Source organism: Drosophila sulfurigaster, chromosome 2L, assembly GCF_023558435.1.
Source record: "Drosophila sulfurigaster albostrigata strain 15112-1811.04 chromosome 2L, ASM2355843v2, whole genome shotgun sequence".
Taxonomy (NCBI): Eukaryota; Metazoa; Arthropoda; class Insecta; order Diptera; family Drosophilidae; genus Drosophila; species Drosophila sulfurigaster.
Genome location: NC_084881.1, coordinates 11,510,921 through 11,531,858, shown reverse-complemented (window position 1 = coordinate 11,531,858; position 20,938 = coordinate 11,510,921). Strand labels below are relative to the sequence as shown.

At 37.4% G+C, this 20,938-nt stretch overlaps 2 protein-coding genes and 1 long non-coding RNA gene across 4 annotated transcripts in view; all 3 read right to left on the bottom strand.

Moving 5' to 3' along the window:
* The window catches only part of LOC133835612 (discoidin domain-containing receptor 2), a 159,696-nt gene that overhangs the window by 17,636 nt on the left and 121,122 nt on the right, over positions 1 to 20,938 (bottom strand). The window lies entirely within an intron of this gene.
* LOC133835691 (uncharacterized) lies at positions 4,434 to 5,628 on the bottom strand. Its single transcript, XR_009893628.1, has 2 exons — positions 5,455 to 5,628; positions 4,434 to 5,389 (listed from the first exon to the last, which is right to left on the bottom strand). It is a non-coding gene; the product is annotated as an uncharacterized LOC133835691 (long non-coding RNA).
* Positions 8,002 to 9,430, bottom strand: LOC133835640 (uncharacterized protein CG1339). The gene is made up of 2 exons (XM_062265669.1): positions 8,247 to 9,430; positions 8,002 to 8,187 (listed from the first exon to the last, which is right to left on the bottom strand). The coding sequence occupies exons 1-2, from the start codon at positions 9,324 to 9,326 to the stop codon at positions 8,002 to 8,004; spliced, it is 1,266 nt and encodes a 421-aa protein (XP_062121653.1). The 5' UTR covers positions 9,327 to 9,430.

Sequence of the window (20,938 nt, the reverse complement as noted above, 5' to 3'; positions counted from 1 at the left end):
CTGCATGTAAACGTCATTAATCTTTGTCATTGTTTGATTAAATCAATTAAATTTACCAATACAATCGCACTCACCTACACTTACCTTTACAGACACAGAGATATATAGACATATATATGTACATATGTACTTATAATTATGCTTGGCCATAATTGCGTTGGTCATTTAAACACAAATCCCATGAAATTCTGCCCCTTTCCACTAGATGTCAGGCAACATTTGGCTCTCAACGCTTTTTGTCAATTGCAAATCGATTCAATTGAAATTTCAAGCTGCTGCCATTGTTGTTATTGCTGCTGTTGTTGTTGTTGTGGTGTCGCCTAGCAGCCTTTGAATTGAATTTCCCTGTCATTGATTTGCAATTATTACTAAGAGCCAGTCTAAACCAAACCAAAGCGAACCGAACCGAACCCAACTGTTTAGCTAATCTGTACAAATCTAACGCACAGCTGACCATGAGCCATAGTTTGTGGCAGTGACTACGGTAGCTATGGAACTGCCTCCTCCATCACTCTCTTCCCCTGCATGGACTCAGCTAAGGTTGGGGAGAAGGTTTAACTTGTCGCGCGACATGAAACGATTAAGGCAGAAATGCTTTTAGCCATGCCATTGGCTTCTGGCTTTAGCCGCTGCTCCTGCTCTGAGGTGTTTGCCGGGTTGGTCATTATGCAGGGGTTGCGGGGCTACGTTGGCTACGTGGGGGGGTTTCACCATCGTCAGCCCCGTTCTGCATTTATACACGCACACACACATACACATATTATATCGTGTGATTGATCACAATTTTCGAAAGTAATTAGAGGAGCATGTGGCCAGCGAGCGCTGCAGCGTGAGGCACACGACAGCACCCAAAATACACATACACTTACATACATAGGGAAAAGCATTAGACGTAATTACTCTGTAAATAATTCGATGCGTTCAATAACCAAAAGTGCCAGCCACAAGCTGGCCAATGCCGAAAAGGCTTTAATAGCCAATGAAGCCGTTGACTTTTATGCACTAAAGACAACACGAAAGAAGGGAGTTGTAGGATTTTTTTTAATGCAAATTCGAGTAAGTCATCAATTTGTAATTTAAATTGACATTGTCAAATCTAATTGCAAGATAACCTTTTTGGTAATATATGAGGCAAGCTGTAAGGCAGCTTTAGACTTATGTATACTTCTGAGTATAGAAATTGTATTTCAATATTTAAGCTTAATTACTACTTCACCAAAATATCTTTACATTTTTATACCAATTGGGTAGAAAAAATTTATGGCGGTCAGAAAAAATTTGAGAGTTTTTTTAAGGAAATTTTTTTTAATGAGACAAATGCCTACTATAAAGGCCTTGGCTAGTTTGGCCGACAATCTGGTATATTTTGTACTCTATGGTATATTTAAAATGTATTAATAGGTAGGTAGGTAGGGTAGGACCGGCTTGCCCCTGTTAGGGACGACAATCTAATCATATATCTATGTATATAAAAAAAAAGCGAGTGGAATATTTTTGCATTTTTGCGGTATATTATTTTGGTATATTTTAAGAATAATACCGCACTGTTTTACTATTACACTATTAATTGTAATAAAATTATTGATGCCACCATTTTGTTCTTCAATGTCAATTACTTCTCAAACTGTCTTCAATATTTCTATCCTTCAAAATTCCATGATAGTATAATAGCATTTAAGTCTTTTATTTGGTGTTTATCCAATACAAATTTAATACTAAATCATACAAAATGAAATTTTGATGAAATTATTGCAGCTGCCAATTAATTTTGTCTTCACTGCACTTTTCAAAACGAAAGCTCATTTTCTATTTTACAAAATGATCTTCACAATGCTCATAAATTCAAGCAAATATTAATTTCAGAACTATGTCCAATTCATATTTGAAATAATTTCTCGCTTGCATTAATTGCAATTGAATTATCTATACTACTATTTTGAGGCTTAGAGGTAAGCAGCTCTACTTATGAATTGTCGAGAAATAGTGTCATAACAACAAACACAACGACAATCAATTGCAAGTGTGAGTGATTAATTTAATTGCTGGCTCGATTTCAATATAGCTTTATAATTTCGTATATTGTTGCCATAAATCAAGTTACGTTTTAGTCTGTGGCATCCACACAATTATATGTAAGTATTCATTATGAGCTAGACACAAACATGAGCACACTCGCATACACATTAAAATGCTGCATTAAATTTAATTAACCTTGCAAATGTGCTCGGATCTGTGTGCAACCCTCTTGACACGTTGCCATCGTCGACGTCTGTCAAGTAATCAGTTTTCTTTACGTATAGTAGACGGTAATTTCGATGGTTAATGCCTCTGAGGCAACCCCTCTGAGGCAATCGCAATGTCTGCCATTACAAACCACACACACACACACACACAGCCATAGAGAGAAGTCACAGCTGAGAGCTGGAGAAGATTGCTCTCTGGCATCGTAGCAACGTTGTCGGCTTGGCCTTTGGGTGCGAATAATGACAGCAAACATATGCATGGGCGGCGGCAAAACAATAAGCAGTCCAAACTTAACGACAACTAAATCCAATTATAAGCACACAGAGCGCAACAGGAGCACCCAACACACACACACACACACACCATAACACAACATAACATAGTTGGGCCACTGCAGTAGTCCAAAAACTCGATTCTCCATCCCCATAACCCAAAAAGCACACCATGGAACACGTGTGCGCAACGAATTTTCCACACAGAGATCAAGTCTTGTGCTTATGCTTCTGTCTGGTGGTTGCTACAGGGGTGCGGGTGGGGAATGTCGAAGGGGGAAGGGGACGCAGAGAGACTTCGCTTTGCCTTTGAATGCGGTTTTGAGCTGCGTTGCATTGCATCCCGCTGCGTGTGTTGCATAAAGGTTTACTTTTCATTTATGCGTCCAGACAAAAGGAACAACCCTTACAAGTGCACTGCACAAAAGAAGAGCGTGTCCGTCTCGCTGTATTTGAATGCGACTGTGTGTGTGTGTGTGTGTGTGTGTCCTCCCATTCTCCCCCGCGACGAAAAATTGTAATTAAACTTAATCCGCTCAATTTGAAACGCACGCCAAGCCGAAAGTGACGCTCTCAATATGCTGCTTTTGCTCTGCTTCGCATGCTGTACACATACCCTGTAATTCTATAGAGTAGAGCATGCTCAACTATCAAAAACCTAATAGCCTCCGTTTTCTAAAAGTCATGAAATTTAAAGGTATCGTGATAGTTCCTCTTTATGTCGATTTCACTTATTGGCCACATTTCACTTAGTAACAAAACTCATTTAGCGGCACACTTTCTTGCTTAACGGTCACACAAAAAAACTAGAACTAAAAGCAATTAATATAGAAAACACCTAAGTTGTAGTTTGCTTTAGTTAATGAATTTTCGTTTAACAGCCAACACTTTAACTGTAGTTCAGGCCGTTAAGCAAATTAAAAGTAATATGAGCATAACAAAATTTTTAGCAGCGTTCACTTAGTGGCATACTTTCTCGCTTAGTAATAAAGTAAGAAGTAAAAAAGTATGGAAAATACTTTCTCTGTTACTTGCTGATGGTTTACTATATGATTTTCCATTTAACAGTCAATATTTTTCATTGTCGGTTCTGGCAGTTATGCGAGAAAAAATAACAAGATAAATAAGAAAGATCACTTAGGGGTATCACTTTCTTGCCTAACGTCCGAACACAATTAAATTCTTATTGGAATACTCAATACCGATGACAAAAGTTATTGATATACTTAATGCCGTTGCATTTAACAGCCACTTATTTTAGTTTCAAGTACAGACAGCTAAAGGGGATAAATACTCATTTCAACTATTATACTTTACAGGGTATTTGAGCTTCGAGCGCATTGACGTTTGGTGATTTTGCTTAATTTTAATTAAAAGTGTCAGAAAAAGGATTCGGAATTTGGGAATCCCTGCACTCTCCCAGAATGCGTTCATGTGTTAAAAAATGTGCATAAATTATTGAATTAGTGCGTTTGCAACAAATTTTTTGTTCGCCATCTCTCTCCCAGTCTCTCTCTCTCACTCTCGCGCTGACACTTTTGCGCTTTCTGTCAATCTCCCTTTCTCTGTCTCGCTCTGCATTTCATTGGCTTTCTTTTGCGAGCCAATTTTTATGGTGTGCGTTATTAATATAAAATTTTAAAGCATAAATTAAGGCGCCAGTGCCACACTTGCTTGTAATTTATGCATGACGTTGACTTTGGTTTGGTTCAGTTTGGTTTGGCTTTCATTTATTTATTTATAACACTCGATGACGACTGCCAAAGGGCTGCGGCAATTAGTTCCAAGCTCCTTGGGGATGTTTTAATTATCGTATTGTATATTGTTTTTTTTTTTTTGTTCATTCCGTTTTTTTTCTGTTATTCCATTATTGTGTTTGCTGCCTGCTTCGCTGTGCACTGCTCAGCGATTTATGCGTCCGATTTAATAATGCAAATTAATTCAAGCGAGTCGTTGGTGTTTTTTTTTTCTCTTCGTTTTTTTCTCTGTTTTTCTATGGGGTTATCATTTTGGGCGGCATATTTTGCGTCTTTTGTTATTGTTGGGTTAGGTTTATGGCAGCAATTTGATTTATATTTCTGAGGTGGGCGATGGGTCGGACTGCCGAATTGATTTATGTAAGCGATGGCAGAGGCAGCAGGCAGTAGGCACAACACGCTGCCTGTGGCATAATGACAATCATTAAAGGGCTCTCACAAGGGGCGGACCATCAAATTACGCAAATGTCTATAAATTGAGCTTTAAATAATAAACGAGTATTTGGGAATAGTAAAATTGACAGCTTATGCTAGTTAGCAGCTGCTGATTTTAAAGCAATATAAATTTATATTAAATATTAAATATAAAAAAGAGAGGAAATGTATTATTTCCTATCTTTCAATGTTTGCACTGCGTAAAGTTCGCATTTTATTATTCTCTCTTTTTCTTTGCATCTTTTGCTAATGCGTTTAGTTTAGCGTAAAGCTAATTTCAATATTAACTTGCAGTTAAACTTGCAAATTTACAGGCACTTAGTTGCTTTGCTTATCTCTCAACATTTTTATTGGTCTTTATAAATATTGCAAATGTGTTACGAATCGCCACAACAAGCAAACAAACAATCCGAGAGTGAGTCGGACAAACAGTGTAAATGTTTCTTGGTCCTGCAGTGCTCAGTGCTCAGTGCTCAGTCCTCAGTTTTCAATTGCCTGGTCGTGCACTTTACACGTTCCGCAAGAACAACAAGAACAAAAACAACAACAACAATAATAAACTGTGTGCGGCATTGTCGTAAGTCTGTGTTGCAAGTTCCCTCCGGCCAGACATTCCTATGGATCTGGCTTTGCCTTGGCACAAGTGTTTTGTAGTTTTGCAGTGATTTCATTAAAATTTTACTGTCATAGTAAAAGTTTTATTATGAGCCTGGGACTCGTTGTTGTTGTTGTTCGAGTTGTTTTACCTAGTTGTTGTTGTTGCTGTTGCTGTTTGCAAACGTGAGCCAGAAAAACAATTCCCGACACATGCCAAAAATAATACAAACACAGAACTGAAAGAGGCTCGGACTGAAACTGCGACGACGACTGCAAAAGCGACTGGAACAGAGACACTGTCAAAAGTCAGCCAAGCTTGCTCAGTTTGTTGTTGTTGCTGTCCAGACTACACGCATTACGCCTAGGCATGCATATGCAACAAGCTGCAGCAAAAGCAGCTGTGTGGCAGAAGAGGAGCAAGAAAAAAAAAGTGCGATGCACTGGGGCTCGTCTTTGTTTTTTTTTTATTTCTTTTGCTTTCAGTCCAACACCTCGCTCTTTCTCTCGCACTCTATCTCTCTCCTTCACGGAGTTTATGTTGCCTGCTTTTAGGCTAATGTGCTCATTTTATGCAAGCGTCTTTCCTCTTCCCTCCACAAAGTGCGAGAGGAGACGAAGCGAGCGCAGTAAAGTATGCAATGAGATTTTTATGCGCCACTCGCAACTTTTCATTGTTTGTTGCTGTTGTTATCGTTGGTGTTGTTGCTGTTGTTGCTTTTGTGGCGCGCTGGCAAATGCAACAGCTTGTGTTTATAATTGAAATAATTGCAGAAAGCAGACATAATTATATAGTTATTCCTCATGGTTGTTGTTCTTCTCGTTGTCGTCGTTGCCCACATTCTCTTTTAATTTATTTTTTTGTTGGGTTTTTTCTTTTTTTTCGCTCATCGTCATCATTGTCGTGCTTGGATGCGACTATGCATCAGCCTTTGGGGCTGTAAGTTTATATTGTGACGTTCTCATGTGCTATAATTCTCTCGACTTGAGTCTCGGGCATATTAGCTATGAACAAACCAGAACTAGAGCGTAACAGATTACTTTAATTTAGTGGAATAGAATTGTTAAACTTATTGGAAAGGTTTCTTTCGCGTTCATTTTTGTTGTGATATTAAAGTAAAGCAAGAATTTAATTATAAACATTTATAAATATAAAAGTTATCGCCTGGTAAATACATTTTTATTCATTCTATTTTAGTATTATAGTATTTATTTAGTATTTTAGTGTTTATTTATAAATATTATTTTTTTCCTTTTTCTTAAATAAAGATTCTGCCTTGTCTTTCTAAATAAATACTAACATAATTGCAAAAGAAATTAGAATTTTTTTTAAATTGTTGATTTAAACTTTCTTTTTTATGCGATGATTCAAATGCATTTTAACAAAATGAGGTACTTAAAAAATACTGTTGAATAAAAGATTCAATTTCAAGAAATTCCAATTTATATTTACACGCTCTTCAAGCTCTTTAGGGCATCTTAAGGCTGCACAACGCTTTCATCAATCGCAAGTACGTACGTCGACAGCGCACTTTGAGGTTTTGCCTTTTTAATTGCACAACATGTATTAGATCAAAAGCTCGGCTCATTTCCAAGCAATTACTTTAAGGCCTCGTCATGTTGTCGACTTAATCGCTAAGCCGCCTTTGGGTAGGCATTAGCCGCAACAATTTCGGGGCAGTTTGTGCCTAATAATCAACCCTTTTGCAGCTAAGCAAATATGCTTGCTGGCTGCGTTGCGTTGCCTAAATGCAAGCTCCACAGCTCCATAGTCCAGGTAGCCGTGGAGAAGAGTCTTTTGGCCAAAGACAAGTTGCCGGCAGACAACGAGGAGATAAACTTCAAAAAGCGCCTTGTAAAGCGGCTTAAAACTTCTTCAGGCGAAACGGTGCTTGGCACAAAGCGGAGGAGAAGGAGGAGGCACTTGCCCAAACGAAACTCTATGACAACATTGACAAAGGCAAACGGCAACGGGAAAGCGGAGGGGGAGGAAGAAAACTAGGGAGAAGTACTATAAGCAGAAATTAAGCATTACCATGGAGGCGCCTTCAATGTGAGATGATTGATTGAGCTTTTAGTTAAATTGCGCAAGCGGCCAGCCAAAGCGCATAGAAGTACAAGCATCTTAGTGAAAAGTTTCCCCACCAGTTCACTAGGATAGGGTAGAGGGGATAAGGGGGGTGCTTCTAAACTGTAAAGTCGTTGGCAAAGCAACTGCTTCGGGCTTATGTCTGGAATGTGCCGAAAATTATTTGCACATCAGCTGCTTTGGGACTTCATTTTCCATACCATTTGGCAGATAACTTGCAACATACAACACACTACTACTTGCCACTTGCCACTCGCGACTCATCGCCATCGTCTGGGCAGTCGTATTATATATTCAGTTATTAGCAAGATAATCCAGATTAGCTGTGCATAGTCATGATTGTTGTGTCAATTTTACACAGATCACAGTGATTAGTTGCGCTGCAAAACTAATTCGTAATTAGCGGGGTTCGTAAGCTGGAAATCTGCGGCTTTATTTTATAAAAGTGTAACCAATTACAAATGTATAAATAATGAATAATTTCAATAAAATATTTCCAGGTACCTCTCTGCAATAATCATTGCCGCATACTCCTTTTTAAGTTGGAAAACATTTTCATAAAAAATGAATACAAATTAATGAAGGAATCAGAAATGTAGAATCCAACATCCTACTTGTGTGAGACGCACTCCTTAAGACTTCTATTCGATCCAACTGTGTATTGAATGAAAGACAATGCGGTTATCAAAACAGTTAATAGATAGTCGAATGCAAACTCTCGATCACAGTTGATTTGGAATATGATGATATTCTGAAGTGGATCCACTTTCTGGTGCACAATCAACGAAGTACAGTACTACAATTTAAACATTTGTTTTAGTCATCATCTCATCACAATTTGAGACTCTAACTCACCTCATTGTGCAGCCCTTTAAGTTTATAATCATGATGATTGGCTTTTCGAAAATAAATAATATTCACGATGACAATTTGTTGCTGGAGTGTCAATTCTTCGTTGCGTAAACGATCTGTGCATAGGCCAAGAATTAACACATTCAAAAGTGGCACAAGCATAGGACCCAGACAACCATCAGCAATAATATATATTTTATCTTCGATATCATTGTCAGCATAGACTATGCATTCCAACAACAGTTCCATGTTGAAGATGCAAGTGAATATTCCCAGATAAATTGCAGATGGCAACCAAGCGATTTCCTTATTAACACTTTTGTGTAGCTTACAAATCCTCAAATGGAGTTTAAAGAGCCACAGGAGACGTTGATGGTAAAATCGTGATATAAAATGTTCATGCTCATGATGTTCAATGAACGATTGTAGAAAGAAGCCAAAATTGCGATACCAGTTGATCAAGATTAATTGATAAATAAAATAACCAAATTCACAATACTCAAGCAGCACCCAATACAGAAAGTTGGGCCACAAAAAGTAGGGTTTATACCACAATGATTCAAGTAGAACATAAGTCATGTATACTTTGCATAGGTAAACTCCCAATAGGCTTATTTCACAGTGATATATCAAACCAAACTTTTTCTGTATAGTCCGTGTAATGTAGATAATTTCGTTGAGTAATCGCTTTAAAATTCCTCGATCATCTTGACAATGCAGAAACATTAAAATGCGGCGAAGTACATTGAAGGCAATGGCTTCCATTGCCAAGCTGATTATAAAGTCCTGTCCGTCCGAGTTCTGTACAATAAATACATGTATCCAGATCACAAAGAAGAAGACGATATAATCGAAGATGTGTCGCAGGAATAAGCAACATTTGGCAGTCACAATTAGCTTCGAGATTATTTTATGATATTCGGTTTGTTCCACGCGATGAGTTTGCGGATTGTAGCGCAGTTTAGAAAAATGGCAGCACTTGGAAATCCCATAGATTATCAAGAAACTTAATTGAAAAATCCAACGATAAACTGCCTGACTAGGTCCACTGCGGAGCAAACTTATATCCGCTGTGTTCCACATGACGAATATCGAGTGACTAAGTACTAAGAATATTCTTATAGTCGAGTTGCGAGTGTGGTTATTAATAATTGTGAGTGTATATTAATTGGAAACAACTAAGGTAATTGCCACAAAATGTGACAAAATTATAGTGAATTTCATGGACACGCATTTAAAACAATTTTGTTAATGTAAATTTATCGGAAAACTATTTATCTTTACAGAAAAACCTCCACTAATATGTTGAAGAACTGTTAAAGATTAAATCTTTGTATCGTAGTAAGAATAATATAGTTTATCAATCAAAATATTGCAAAATTCCATTTTACTTTTGAAGAGAAAAAACTTATTGAATTGCCAAAACATATGAAATTAAATTTAATTGAACCCTTCTGTTAAATGAATAACAGGCGAATCAATTCACATTTATGATTGCAATTTGCTGTTGCCGAGTGAACTTTTCGCTAGAAGCAAAACTTTGCTTCAAGTCAGAAATAATAGACATACTTAAAGCGGGCCAAACATTTATCTTGTGGTAGACCACAGTGCCACCAAAACTCGCATCACGTCAAGAATTCGAATTGCTAGCTAATGTTTGCTTTGAGTTTCATGTGTAGCAGCTGTCAGAAGTAATGGAAAGTTTTGTTTGCTCAACGCACGCATGGTGTTTTGAGGTTAACGATATTGGTTCATCAACTTATTTGAATATGTTGTAGACAAATCTATTAGTGCAATGCACCAAGAAAAAACAAAAGAACAACAACAAAATCCAGACATTGGCATTTAATTCCCCGCGCAACAACTTCATCAACTGCCACATAATCCAGAAAAATTTTCAGCACTTAAATTTGGACATGACCCGAAAGTTTTTCTCATTTTTTTTTTGTTTTGGTTGCCATTCCCGTTGCCGTTGCCTACTTCGGGGCTGCTAATCCCTAAACTGTCGCAAAACTTTGGGTAGCTACTGTGAAAGAGGAGCAGAGAATGAGAAAAAAGGCCAACAAAAGTTTTGCAACAGATAAAAGTAGAAAGTTTGTGTAGAAAACAAGAGAACAAAAAAGGAAAGCCAGGCGAAAATTACAAACATTTTCAATTATCAAGCCAAACAAGGACGTTGACGTATTGTCTGGGGCTCTCATTATACCATTACCATCATATACTTACAGCCTGATTATTGTTTATTAAGTTAAAATGCCGCCTGCCACCTTGATAAATGATTCCAGCGCCAACGCTCGCCTTTTGTTTTGCTCTGCAACTGTACCATCTCGACATGTCCATCAAAAATGGCGACCGCTGCTCACCTGGTGTCACTTTTCCAAAGGGTTCACCTCCCCCTCTCCTCTCCTTATCCACCGTTTCCATTTAAACAATGAACTATGGTCTGCCTAAGCTGAAAGGGTCGTTCATTTCTCAAAATTTCTTTAGTTTCTTCTAACTTGTTTTTTTATTTTGTTGTTCTTGTGCAGTATTTTTTGGTATCATATTTTTCAAGTGTCACTGTCAACGTGTCTTATGAAAGGCTTTTGTTTGATTGAAAGCAATTAGAGGAGAACTGCGCAGTGAATTTTAGGCAACATTATACAAACATTCGGCATTCTCTTTGTGCTCCTACATCGCCCCTTCCACCCCACGGAAAATTCTCGAGGGACTTTAAATTAATTAATCACATTAAATGCTTTGCGGGTTGGCCGCCTCGGCAAAAACGTAGAAACCATTGGGCCCAGCTAAATTGTCAAAGTAAACTATTAAGATCAAAGATAAGAAGCAAAAATAATGATGCTAAATGTTGGCACAATTATGCCTCGCTGCCCCCCCCTTAATGGATGGATATATACATACATAAGTAGCGGGTGCTGTCTAAGTCTATTCCGCAAAGGAAACATTTCAATTAATTAAATATACTCGCATAATGTTTGGCGCATGTATGCTGATGATGTTATGATGTTTTTGCAGAGCGAGGTGTGCTTCAAAGCTTTATTTGAGATGTTTCCAGAAAATCCAAAGTCAAAAGTTTCACAAAATAACAATTTGAATTTAACTGTATAAAATATTAAGCATATATTTTAATAATTTGAATTTGACTTTTACGCATATAAAGGAAATATTTAAATAAAATGAAAAGTATTTCTTTCTTTTTTAAATACATATTGTTGTGAACTTTACAGACGAACCATTTGATTTAATTTGGCTTTTCTTCAAATCAGCCTTTCTTATGCCTAACTAAATCAGTGAACTCGTGCAGAATTTTGAGTTGTAAGCCCAAAAAAATGAAAAACAAAATGAATTCAAAACTTTCACTTCCATTGACTTGGATCTTGAGGAAATGGAAAGAGTTAAAAGATGTATTGTGCCACAAAAAGAAAGTCCATTCGAGTGTTAATAAAGTTGAACACAACGTTGTTCTTGTATTTTTCTTTATATACCTATTTTTGGTTTCTCTCAAGGATGAGTTATCAGTGCTTCCAATTCAGCCTTGATTTGATTTCGAATGAGCAAAGAACGGCAAAGGGAATAAGGAATAAGGAATAAGGGAAGAGAATGGCGCTTTTATCTGAAGCCATTGGCCATTACCTTCAGCCTTGTCTTCAATTAGCGATAATAAAATAAATGATACGAATGAGTTTTTCACATTTAACTTTTTGACAGCTTGATGCGGGTACGCTGTTCCAGCCAATTGTTAATTGACAGTAGGATTGGCCTCAGGACAACCAGGCAGGCCGACAGTCAGGACATTCAGGACAGCGAGGACAGACAATTCAGGCCAGGTCGATGGTTGGCTCTGAGTTTATGTCGCTTACTTTTTGTTTTTATTTAATGGCTTCGCTTGTTTTTAAAAACCGCAATCCCAAAACTGTCAAATTGACAGAAAAACGCATCAAGAGTAGACAACAAATACAGAAAATAAAACGTTGCTAGCCAAGTTAATTGTAAGCATGGTAAAAATTTGTTGTCCAACCAAACAAAAGGCAAGCGACACTGTCACAAAAAGTTTTTGTTTCTAATTATCTTAATAGAAAAATTATATATTTGTTAAGTGACTTTGATATTTAATTTCAAAATGGTTTATTTTAAATATACAAAATTAATATTATCGTTAATTAATTTGACAATAAAAATGCTACATTTATATAAAATATTTTTAAATAATAAGTGATTTTCTAATACAGAAAAAATTCCTTTCTTAACACAAAAGTAATTATTTTCGAAATATATTTCAACAAATGAGAACACAAATTTGAGAGGTCACGAATTTTAAATAATTTCTACTTTCAGCTTAAAACTCATTGCTTTTAAATATTTATAATTGTACGAGCAATACTTTATGCTTTTGCTCCACTGTGCATGCTCGTACTGAAAATGAAAACTAAACACAATTAAAACTAACGAACCTGGCAAAATTTACACAAAATAAATTTCGTTTTAAATGTTATGAGGCTCATATTGAGCGCCAGCGGGTGTATGTGTGTGTGTGTGAAGGGGTTAAGTACGCATGTGTGAGCGTGTGTGTGTGAGGGAAGGTCATTTGTTGAGTTGAGCTGATGCTGTTGCTGCATTTTCCTGTTGGTTCTAGTTGATTTAATTAAATGCATTTGAATGCAAATGCCTGGAAATGCGTAGAGTCGGCACTCGAAAGCATCCACATATGTGGTTTACATGTTGCAACATAAATGTTTTAATATATGTGAGTGTAAAAGTGTGTGTGTGTGTGCTACCAACTGAACACACACACACACATGCACTGCTATCATATCTCATTCCATTCAAATCCATCGTATGCTAACCAATCCCAAAGTATACAGTTAGTTGTAACTAAAACAAAAACGGAAATGTTGAGCTTATGCTGCTGACAGCGCCCTTTGGTGTTATTTTATGGCAAAATATATATTAAGCCAAAACGAGAAGCCGAGAGCGAAAGCAGGACAAAGTGATGTGCCACATTTTCATAATACACAATCTCTGCTGTGCGTAGGTCTAGTCTATATACTGCCTGATCCATACACACACACATAGAGACTCATACACACACTCGCTGCGGGCCACATTTAATCAAAAACTGCAGACATCAACGGCAAAACGCAGCTGTAGCCTCAAGCCGAGCTTTAAAGTTAAATATCTATTTATTTTTTTTGGCTTTTAGCTTGGCTGACATGTTGTTTTATCTTAGCTGACATTAAAAGCCAATTTTTATATCCTGTAGTGTTGCAAAATTATGTGTTGGGTATATAAAATGGACGAAGAATTTAATCTTCGATAATATTTATAAACTAACAAGTAAATACAAAATACTAACAAGTAAGAAAGCTGCAGTCAAGTGTACTTGACCCATTTAGAATAGAGTCACAATAGTAAGGTATTATTATAAAAATATACCAAATTAATATATCGAAAAAATATTTAATTATACCAAAACTATATAATGGTATATTAATGTATTGTTACTTTATGTTACAAAATACCATAGCGTACAAAATATATCAAAATATATAAACTAAAGAAGCTGACTAACTAAAAATTAAATAATCCTTAATATTTGATGTGTGTTATTTATCGAATAATATAAAAGAATAAAGTAAAGCTAATAGCGTCTTAAGAACTCTTAATTAATTAATTTATCAATTGTAATATTACAACACGCTTTGCTTTAATGAGCTGAATATGCCTTGCTCTATAGTTAAATTGTACTTTTGCAGAAGTAGAGAGATCATGTCATAACTTATCTTACAGCTGACACTATTATTAGTTGGAGCAGCCATAAGAATACAATCAAAATTTGATTGAATTTTGAGTAATTTATATATGCGAGTAGCTAATGAAGAGTGCTCATGGCCGAGCTCTCATCCATCTATTGTATATATCTAGTGCAGCAGAATACTTCATCATCTCATGGCCAGGCAGCCTGGCATAACTAATTGAATACATAATTTACAATTAAGTACGTAAGCTACTTTAATATTTATGTCTGTAAATGTGCAGAGACACACGCATACAGAGTCATGGCCCTCTCAGTCTCGCCTGCCCCCCGCCACGCCCCTTTTTGTGTGGGTCGTCCATTATCGACCATCACTTGTGCCAACTGCAATAAATGTCAATTATTCATGAATTTTCAATAACTTTAGCCAAGGCAAAATAGAAAAGTTTTCTGCTCGTCGTCTGAGCTTGAAAAACTTTTTAATAATATGTAAATATAGCCAGCAGCGAAACAGAGAGATTGTCAGTTCGCGAAAGCGACAGAGAGAAAGAGAGAGTCGGAGAGAGCTAGAGAGAGTGGAAGAAAAAGCGACACAATGAGAGTGAGATGGATGAACAGGCGTTAACTAAGAAGCACATAAAATGTAATGCCAAAGAATATGAAAAGAGAATTTACTTGAGCGGCAAAAAGTACATAGTGAGACAGAGCGAAGGCGGGAGGGGGGTTATAGGGGAGGGGAGGTAAACAGACGACAAGGCAAACAAGAACGTGCTCTCAAGCATAGTTATAATGGTGAATAATTAACAGTTATTAATAATGACAAAAGCAGCTGGCACCGAAAGGCAGCTCACAAATCTGTAGCATACTTTTTCGGGCGACGCTCGCTCGTAATTTTTGGGCAGCAGCAGCTAAAGCAGCAGCAGCAGCATTTGTTCGCTTTTTGATTTAAAATTCACCGCCAATAATAATAAAAATAAATCATTTCGAACAGCATAGAACAAAGGGAATGGCAACGGGAAACGAAAACGAGCACGACATCGTCCAGCAAATTACGTATACGCACTGTACAAAGTCCTGTGTTCCCCTCCGCACCGCATAAACTTTGTTTGCCGCGTGCGGTACAAACTTTTTTGACTCTTGCTTAATAATTTGTTATAATTTATGAGCGTCAAGCGCCAGTTCTCTCTCTGTTTGCTCTCGTTCTATATTTGGCTTTATTATTGGATTTTCTTAGCCAGACCCATGTCCACAGACAATTTAAACTTTATGCCAAAACGTTTTTGAATGCTTAATTAGTTCTGGCGAAACGCAACGGACGCACATGAAGTCTGTCTTTGATTGCTCACTGAGTAGAGTTCGCTTTCGCATTTTGCATTTCTTTGGCCACTTCGGGTTGTGGGCGACAAATTAGAAAACATATTTCACCTAATTGACATTATTATAGCATTTAATGCCCGGTTCCAGTGCATTAATTGTTTGCCCAAGTTTATCGAAATGTTAATGAAAACTGCAAACGATTTTCCAGCTGATAACCCACAATTGAGCAAACAGTAGTTAGAGCTGCTGAATTTGATTTCTTTGTTTGTTAATCAATGTTAATTAATAGTCATCGCACTGGTTAATTTATTTGCATTTAATATTCAAATGATTTAAAAGCCGTAATTCATTTTATGAACACCGTGTTCCTGGCATCTTCGGAATCCCATTCATCCACAGCCCAGCCCAGCCCAGCCCATCGAGTCTAATACCATTTACCAGTGTGAGCTTAGTCAGGCATAACAAAGCGCCAATGGGGCACCAGTTCCCATTCTTCAACATGCCGCAAAACGTTTCAGTCGATGCCTGAGATCCAAAACCTTTCACCTTTTTAGGAAAGGCGCTGGCAACAACTGCGCCCACATTAAACTCAATAAAATAAATGTGCAGCCATAAATAACATAAAGTGCGTCAGTTACACACACCCACCCACACACACACACATACATACAATGAGAGACAGCTTCCCCCATCTTGCATCGTTCTCGGGTACAACTTCATATCAGCGGCTGGGCCCAAAAGAACAGACTATGCAAAATCGACAAGTGCCACAATTTTTTATGCAAAATAATCCTTTGCTGGGGCCCCATTGATGAATTATAGCAAATTAATTTTACACTAAAAAGCGACAAAGCTAGGTACAATGACACGCCCACAAGTACAGCGTCGTCGCCTCAGTCTCTGCCTCAGCCTGTTATCAGAGCATTTGCATGGCTGAAGTCTGAAGTTGCCTAGGCAAACAGTTTAACCATATCAAATTCAAATTCGCATAAATTTTTTGGGCTACGGCTGGGGAAATGTACAAAAATCGATTCCCAACAGGAAGTACAAGAGCTGCTCCATTTTTTTCCTTCTACTTTTTTGGGGGCGCAGCTCAGATGAGTTGTGGGCCCGCGACAAAGAGTGAGAGGCAGAGAGGGAGAGAGAGAGAGGAAAACAAACTGAAACCAAAGTCAAATCGATTATTTTTTTTATCGCCTGCAGGGAAGAGGTTTGCTTCAACGCAACACGTTTGCTCGGGGGTTGTAAAAATAAATTTAAATGTACCAGCAAAATGTATCAAAAATTGAATATTTCGCACAGTCTCTTAGTCGTAGTCTTCTCTTTCTCTCTGTGTGTAAATGTGTGTGTGTGCGTCTGGTAAAGCTAAAATGTCAAACTGGTACGTGACTGTTGCATGTTTGAACTGTTGCTCCCATCGAGCGTAAATCTATGAAAAGTTTAGCAGGGCTAGTTCGTGATAATTTACGAAATGTGATGCGACACTGAATGATTGAAAAAATTGAATTTAAATCGAACGTCAAAAGTATAGCAATTTAAACTCAAAAAGGTTTTCAAAGGTTATCTATAAATGGTCATAAATCATGGTGAAATATTATGACATCTTTGTAAAGTATTTATCAAGCGAATTATCGAAATAAGAACTCGAAATTTTCCTCTTTATATTTGTATATTTTGTTTCTTAGATTCTTTGATATCGCTGAGTAAATCTGTTTAAGTAGAAAATATTTTAATTGAATTGGTTTTTTTTTAATGACCTGTTCTCTACTCTTTCTTCTCTTCATTTTGTAATTAAGTGTTTAATCAACTTAATAAATAGAATAAGTAAGCTTTAACATACAAATTTAATTCAATAATTGTAGTTATTATAAGTTCTCTGTTCTCTGTTTATTGTAGTTTTATTTTATAAGTTTCCTTTGCTTCATTAGCATTAACAAGATCATGGATTTATCCAACGGCTGCTGCTATTTGCGTGTCTTGCATTCAACCATTTCTTTGGTTAGTGAAATGGAGTATTGCAGAAAAGATATTGCTGTTAAAATGACAGTCAAGAAGTAGCCGAAAGCAAACTCTCTATCACAGGAAATGCCGAGTATTATTAAATTGTCAAGAGGCTCCAATTTCTGATGCACAATCAACGAAGTATGCTAAAAGAAATTACGAAATAGAATCTCTCCAGAAATATATTTTATTTACTGCAAACTCACCTCGTTGTCAAGCTGTTGTTTGAGTGAAAAGGACTTTCTCACATAGGTCACATTGATAATGACAATTTGCTGTTGCAGTGACAATTCTTCGCTGCGCATGCGATCTGTGCACAAGCCAAGAATTAATACATTCAAAAGTGGCACAAGCGCAGGACCGAGACAACCATCGGCAATGATGTAGATTTTATCCTCGATATCTCCCTGGGCATAGGCCATGCACTCGAGCAGAAGTTCCATGTTGGCTATGCTTGTGAATATGGCCAAAAAGTTGGCTGTAGGCAGCCAGCCTATCTTTTCGCTAATACACTTGTGCAGCTTTTTGACACGCAAATGCAATTTGAAGAGCTGCAATAAGCGACGATGATAATCCCGGGAAATAACATTTTGCCGGGCATGATGCTCGATGAAAGATTGGAAGAAGAAGGCAAAGTTGCGATACCAATTGAGTAGAATCAATTGGTAGCTGAAGTAAGCAAAGATGCAGTACTCCAAGAGCGACCAGTAAAAGAAGTTAACCCAAAGGAAATAATGTTTATGCCACATTGCATCTAGCAGTATAAAAACCAAATAAAGCTTCAACATGTAGAGGGCCAAAAGCCCGATTTCACCTTCATAAATCATGCCAAAATTATTATGAATGTTACTAGAGATGCTGATGATCTCGTTGACAATTTGTTTAATTATCATTCGATCCTCTCGGCAGTGCAAAAATATCAAAGCACGACGAAGAACATACACAGTTAGGCAATCGACTAATAAGTGGATTAAAAACTCTTGGCCAGCTGCTTCATCGACTTGAAATAATTCGATATAAACGTAAAATCCGTAGACCAGATAACTTGCACATTGTCGCAATAGTAAACAGCATTTGATTGCCAACACTAATTTGCCAATTATTTTATGATATTGCACCTGTTCCAGTCGCTTGTTTTGTGCATTGTAACGCAACTTGAGAAAATGACAGCAACGTGAAATTCCATAGAGCAGCCAAGCGATGGACCAGAAAAAACGACGATGAAACTTTTGATTCGAGCTACTGCGCAACAATCTGATGTCCTCTGTGTTCCACATGACTATGAAAGCCCGTTGATGTTGATGACAATGATGATAATGATGTGGTAGAGTCGAGTTTAATCGAGTTTTCGTTATTTATGTGCTGGCCATTAACCAGCGAATTAATCGAAATGACCAAAGCAATTGCTATACAATCTTCTCAATGATGAAGGAGACAAAATGTGTGGCATAAAGTTAATAATGTGGGACAAAATTATAGATAATAGCTACTTCAATAATAATATGTATTTAGCTAAATGACAACATCAGAAATACCTGAATATATTCTGTATTTTCATAGATGTAACAGAGGTGGAGGCTAGTCGATAGACTATCGATTGCTATCGGTTGGCAAAAGCAAGTGGATACGCACTAAGCTATCGGTATCAGTTGTCAAAAACAGATAGATAGTTAGATAGCAGGCAGCAGCATTATATTATTAAATCTCCCACATATTAAATAATCAATCTACAATCAATATTACATAAATTCAATTCAGTTCACCCGTTCGCCTCGAATCTTGTTACTCACTTTAAGCGGAAAATATTTCAATTTGTGCAAAAAGGAAAAATGCTTCAAATTACATAGACTGTTTGCCTCAAAATACCCGAAAAATAAAGTGAAAAGTCAAAAAGCAAGTGAACCGCATCCGCAGACAAACATTTCTCGCTAGGAGAAAGTTCAATGCTCCACAACGAGAGGCAAAACACAAACACACAGACAGACAGACCCAGAGAGCGAGAGAGAGAGAGAGAGGAGCATCAGAGCCGTGTAAAATACTTCGTAGTGCCATTCCCATTTCCCCAGTGGGAAATGTGAGTGCCGGAAAATGCAACTCTGCCGCTGTTGCAGCGTATAAAAAGCGCGCTGAGCCGTTGCCTAGACAACAACAACAATAACAGCAACAGCAACAATATGGTCACACATACAGATATAATCCCAAAAACCCACCCGAAGCACCCCGATCCAATTCGTGCTAAGCCTCCTGCCTCATTACGTGTGTGTATATATATAAAAAATACATTCGTTTTCACAAGTATGAATGCACTCATTCTATGTTATGCTATTCATATTCATATTCACATTCACATATGAAAAATGCTCCTTAAAATGCTCGCGTTTCAATGAAATGAAAAACCTTAATGAATCCGCAAGCCGAGCATACTTCATGCCACAAAAGGTTTACAACTCCAGTCTGATTGTCTGTTAGTTGACATTTTAATACCCTATAGCGAAAGGTTTTCTATGAATTGCTTACTATACAAATTACAGGGTATTTTGCAGTCTTCCAGTCTGCTTGTTGATAGCACTTCTTGTTATTTATGTATCAATTACGGGGCATTTGCTTCGCTTCGCCTCGCTTATGCTGAGGGTCTGTCAAAGTGCATGGAAAGTTTTTTGGGAAGTTGCATTTTGAAAATTTGCCACACTGACAGCTGTTTGGAGTCCCGCGAAACGACGGCGACACTGCAGAAGGGGGGGAAGAGAGTGAGAGAGTTTGAGAGTGAGAGATATTGCATTCATCACACCCTAAGCGCATTTGGGCCGGCAACATGCGCAACCCCCTTTTGGAAACAGTTTTGATACGATGCAGAGCCAAAGACTTAAGCTTTGCATGCGACGACGACGCCATCCACCCACTAAATGAATTACGCGGGTTGCGCAAAAAGGGTTTGAGGGTTAGGTAAGGGAAAAGCAATGAATTTATGGCAAGGGAGGTGAGGTGGGGACCGTGCTTAAATGCTCTTCAATGCGTCGAGTCCTACACCCATTTGTCATGGCATTTATTCAGTTTCAGATTCTCTTTCATTCTTACCGCAGTCGCCTGCATTGTAACATTTTTGCAATTATAACTCGCTTTCTCCTCCCTCCCCGCCATCCCCTTAAATTGGGGTTGTCGCAGTCGCAGTCGCAACTTCGTCAGGCTTCACTGTGTCTGTTTCTGAGAGCTTCTGCTGTAAGCGTTTCTCAAGTGCTTTGAATAGACAATGGTCTTTTAAGTAACAATGGAGCCACATTGCGACGTTGCCAAATTGTCGAAAGTAGGCTAATAACAGCGGGTAGAGTGACGAGAATGAGAATATTCAGGGACTGTACTTTCAGAAGACGCACATTAAAGATGGCAAATTACAAAAAAATACACATTTTGTAAGTTAAAGCAAGAAAATGTAAAATGTTGACTAATATAATAATTTAAATGAGTTGGAAATCAATTTAGTTGAATTTGAATAAAGAAAAATCAATTTATTAATTATTTTAGAATAGAGAAAGTAGAAAAGAAATATTTGTCCATTCAATAATAACGAGAAAAGAATTATTGTTTTTAAACAAACAATCTTTTGATTGAATTTGAATAAAGAGAACGA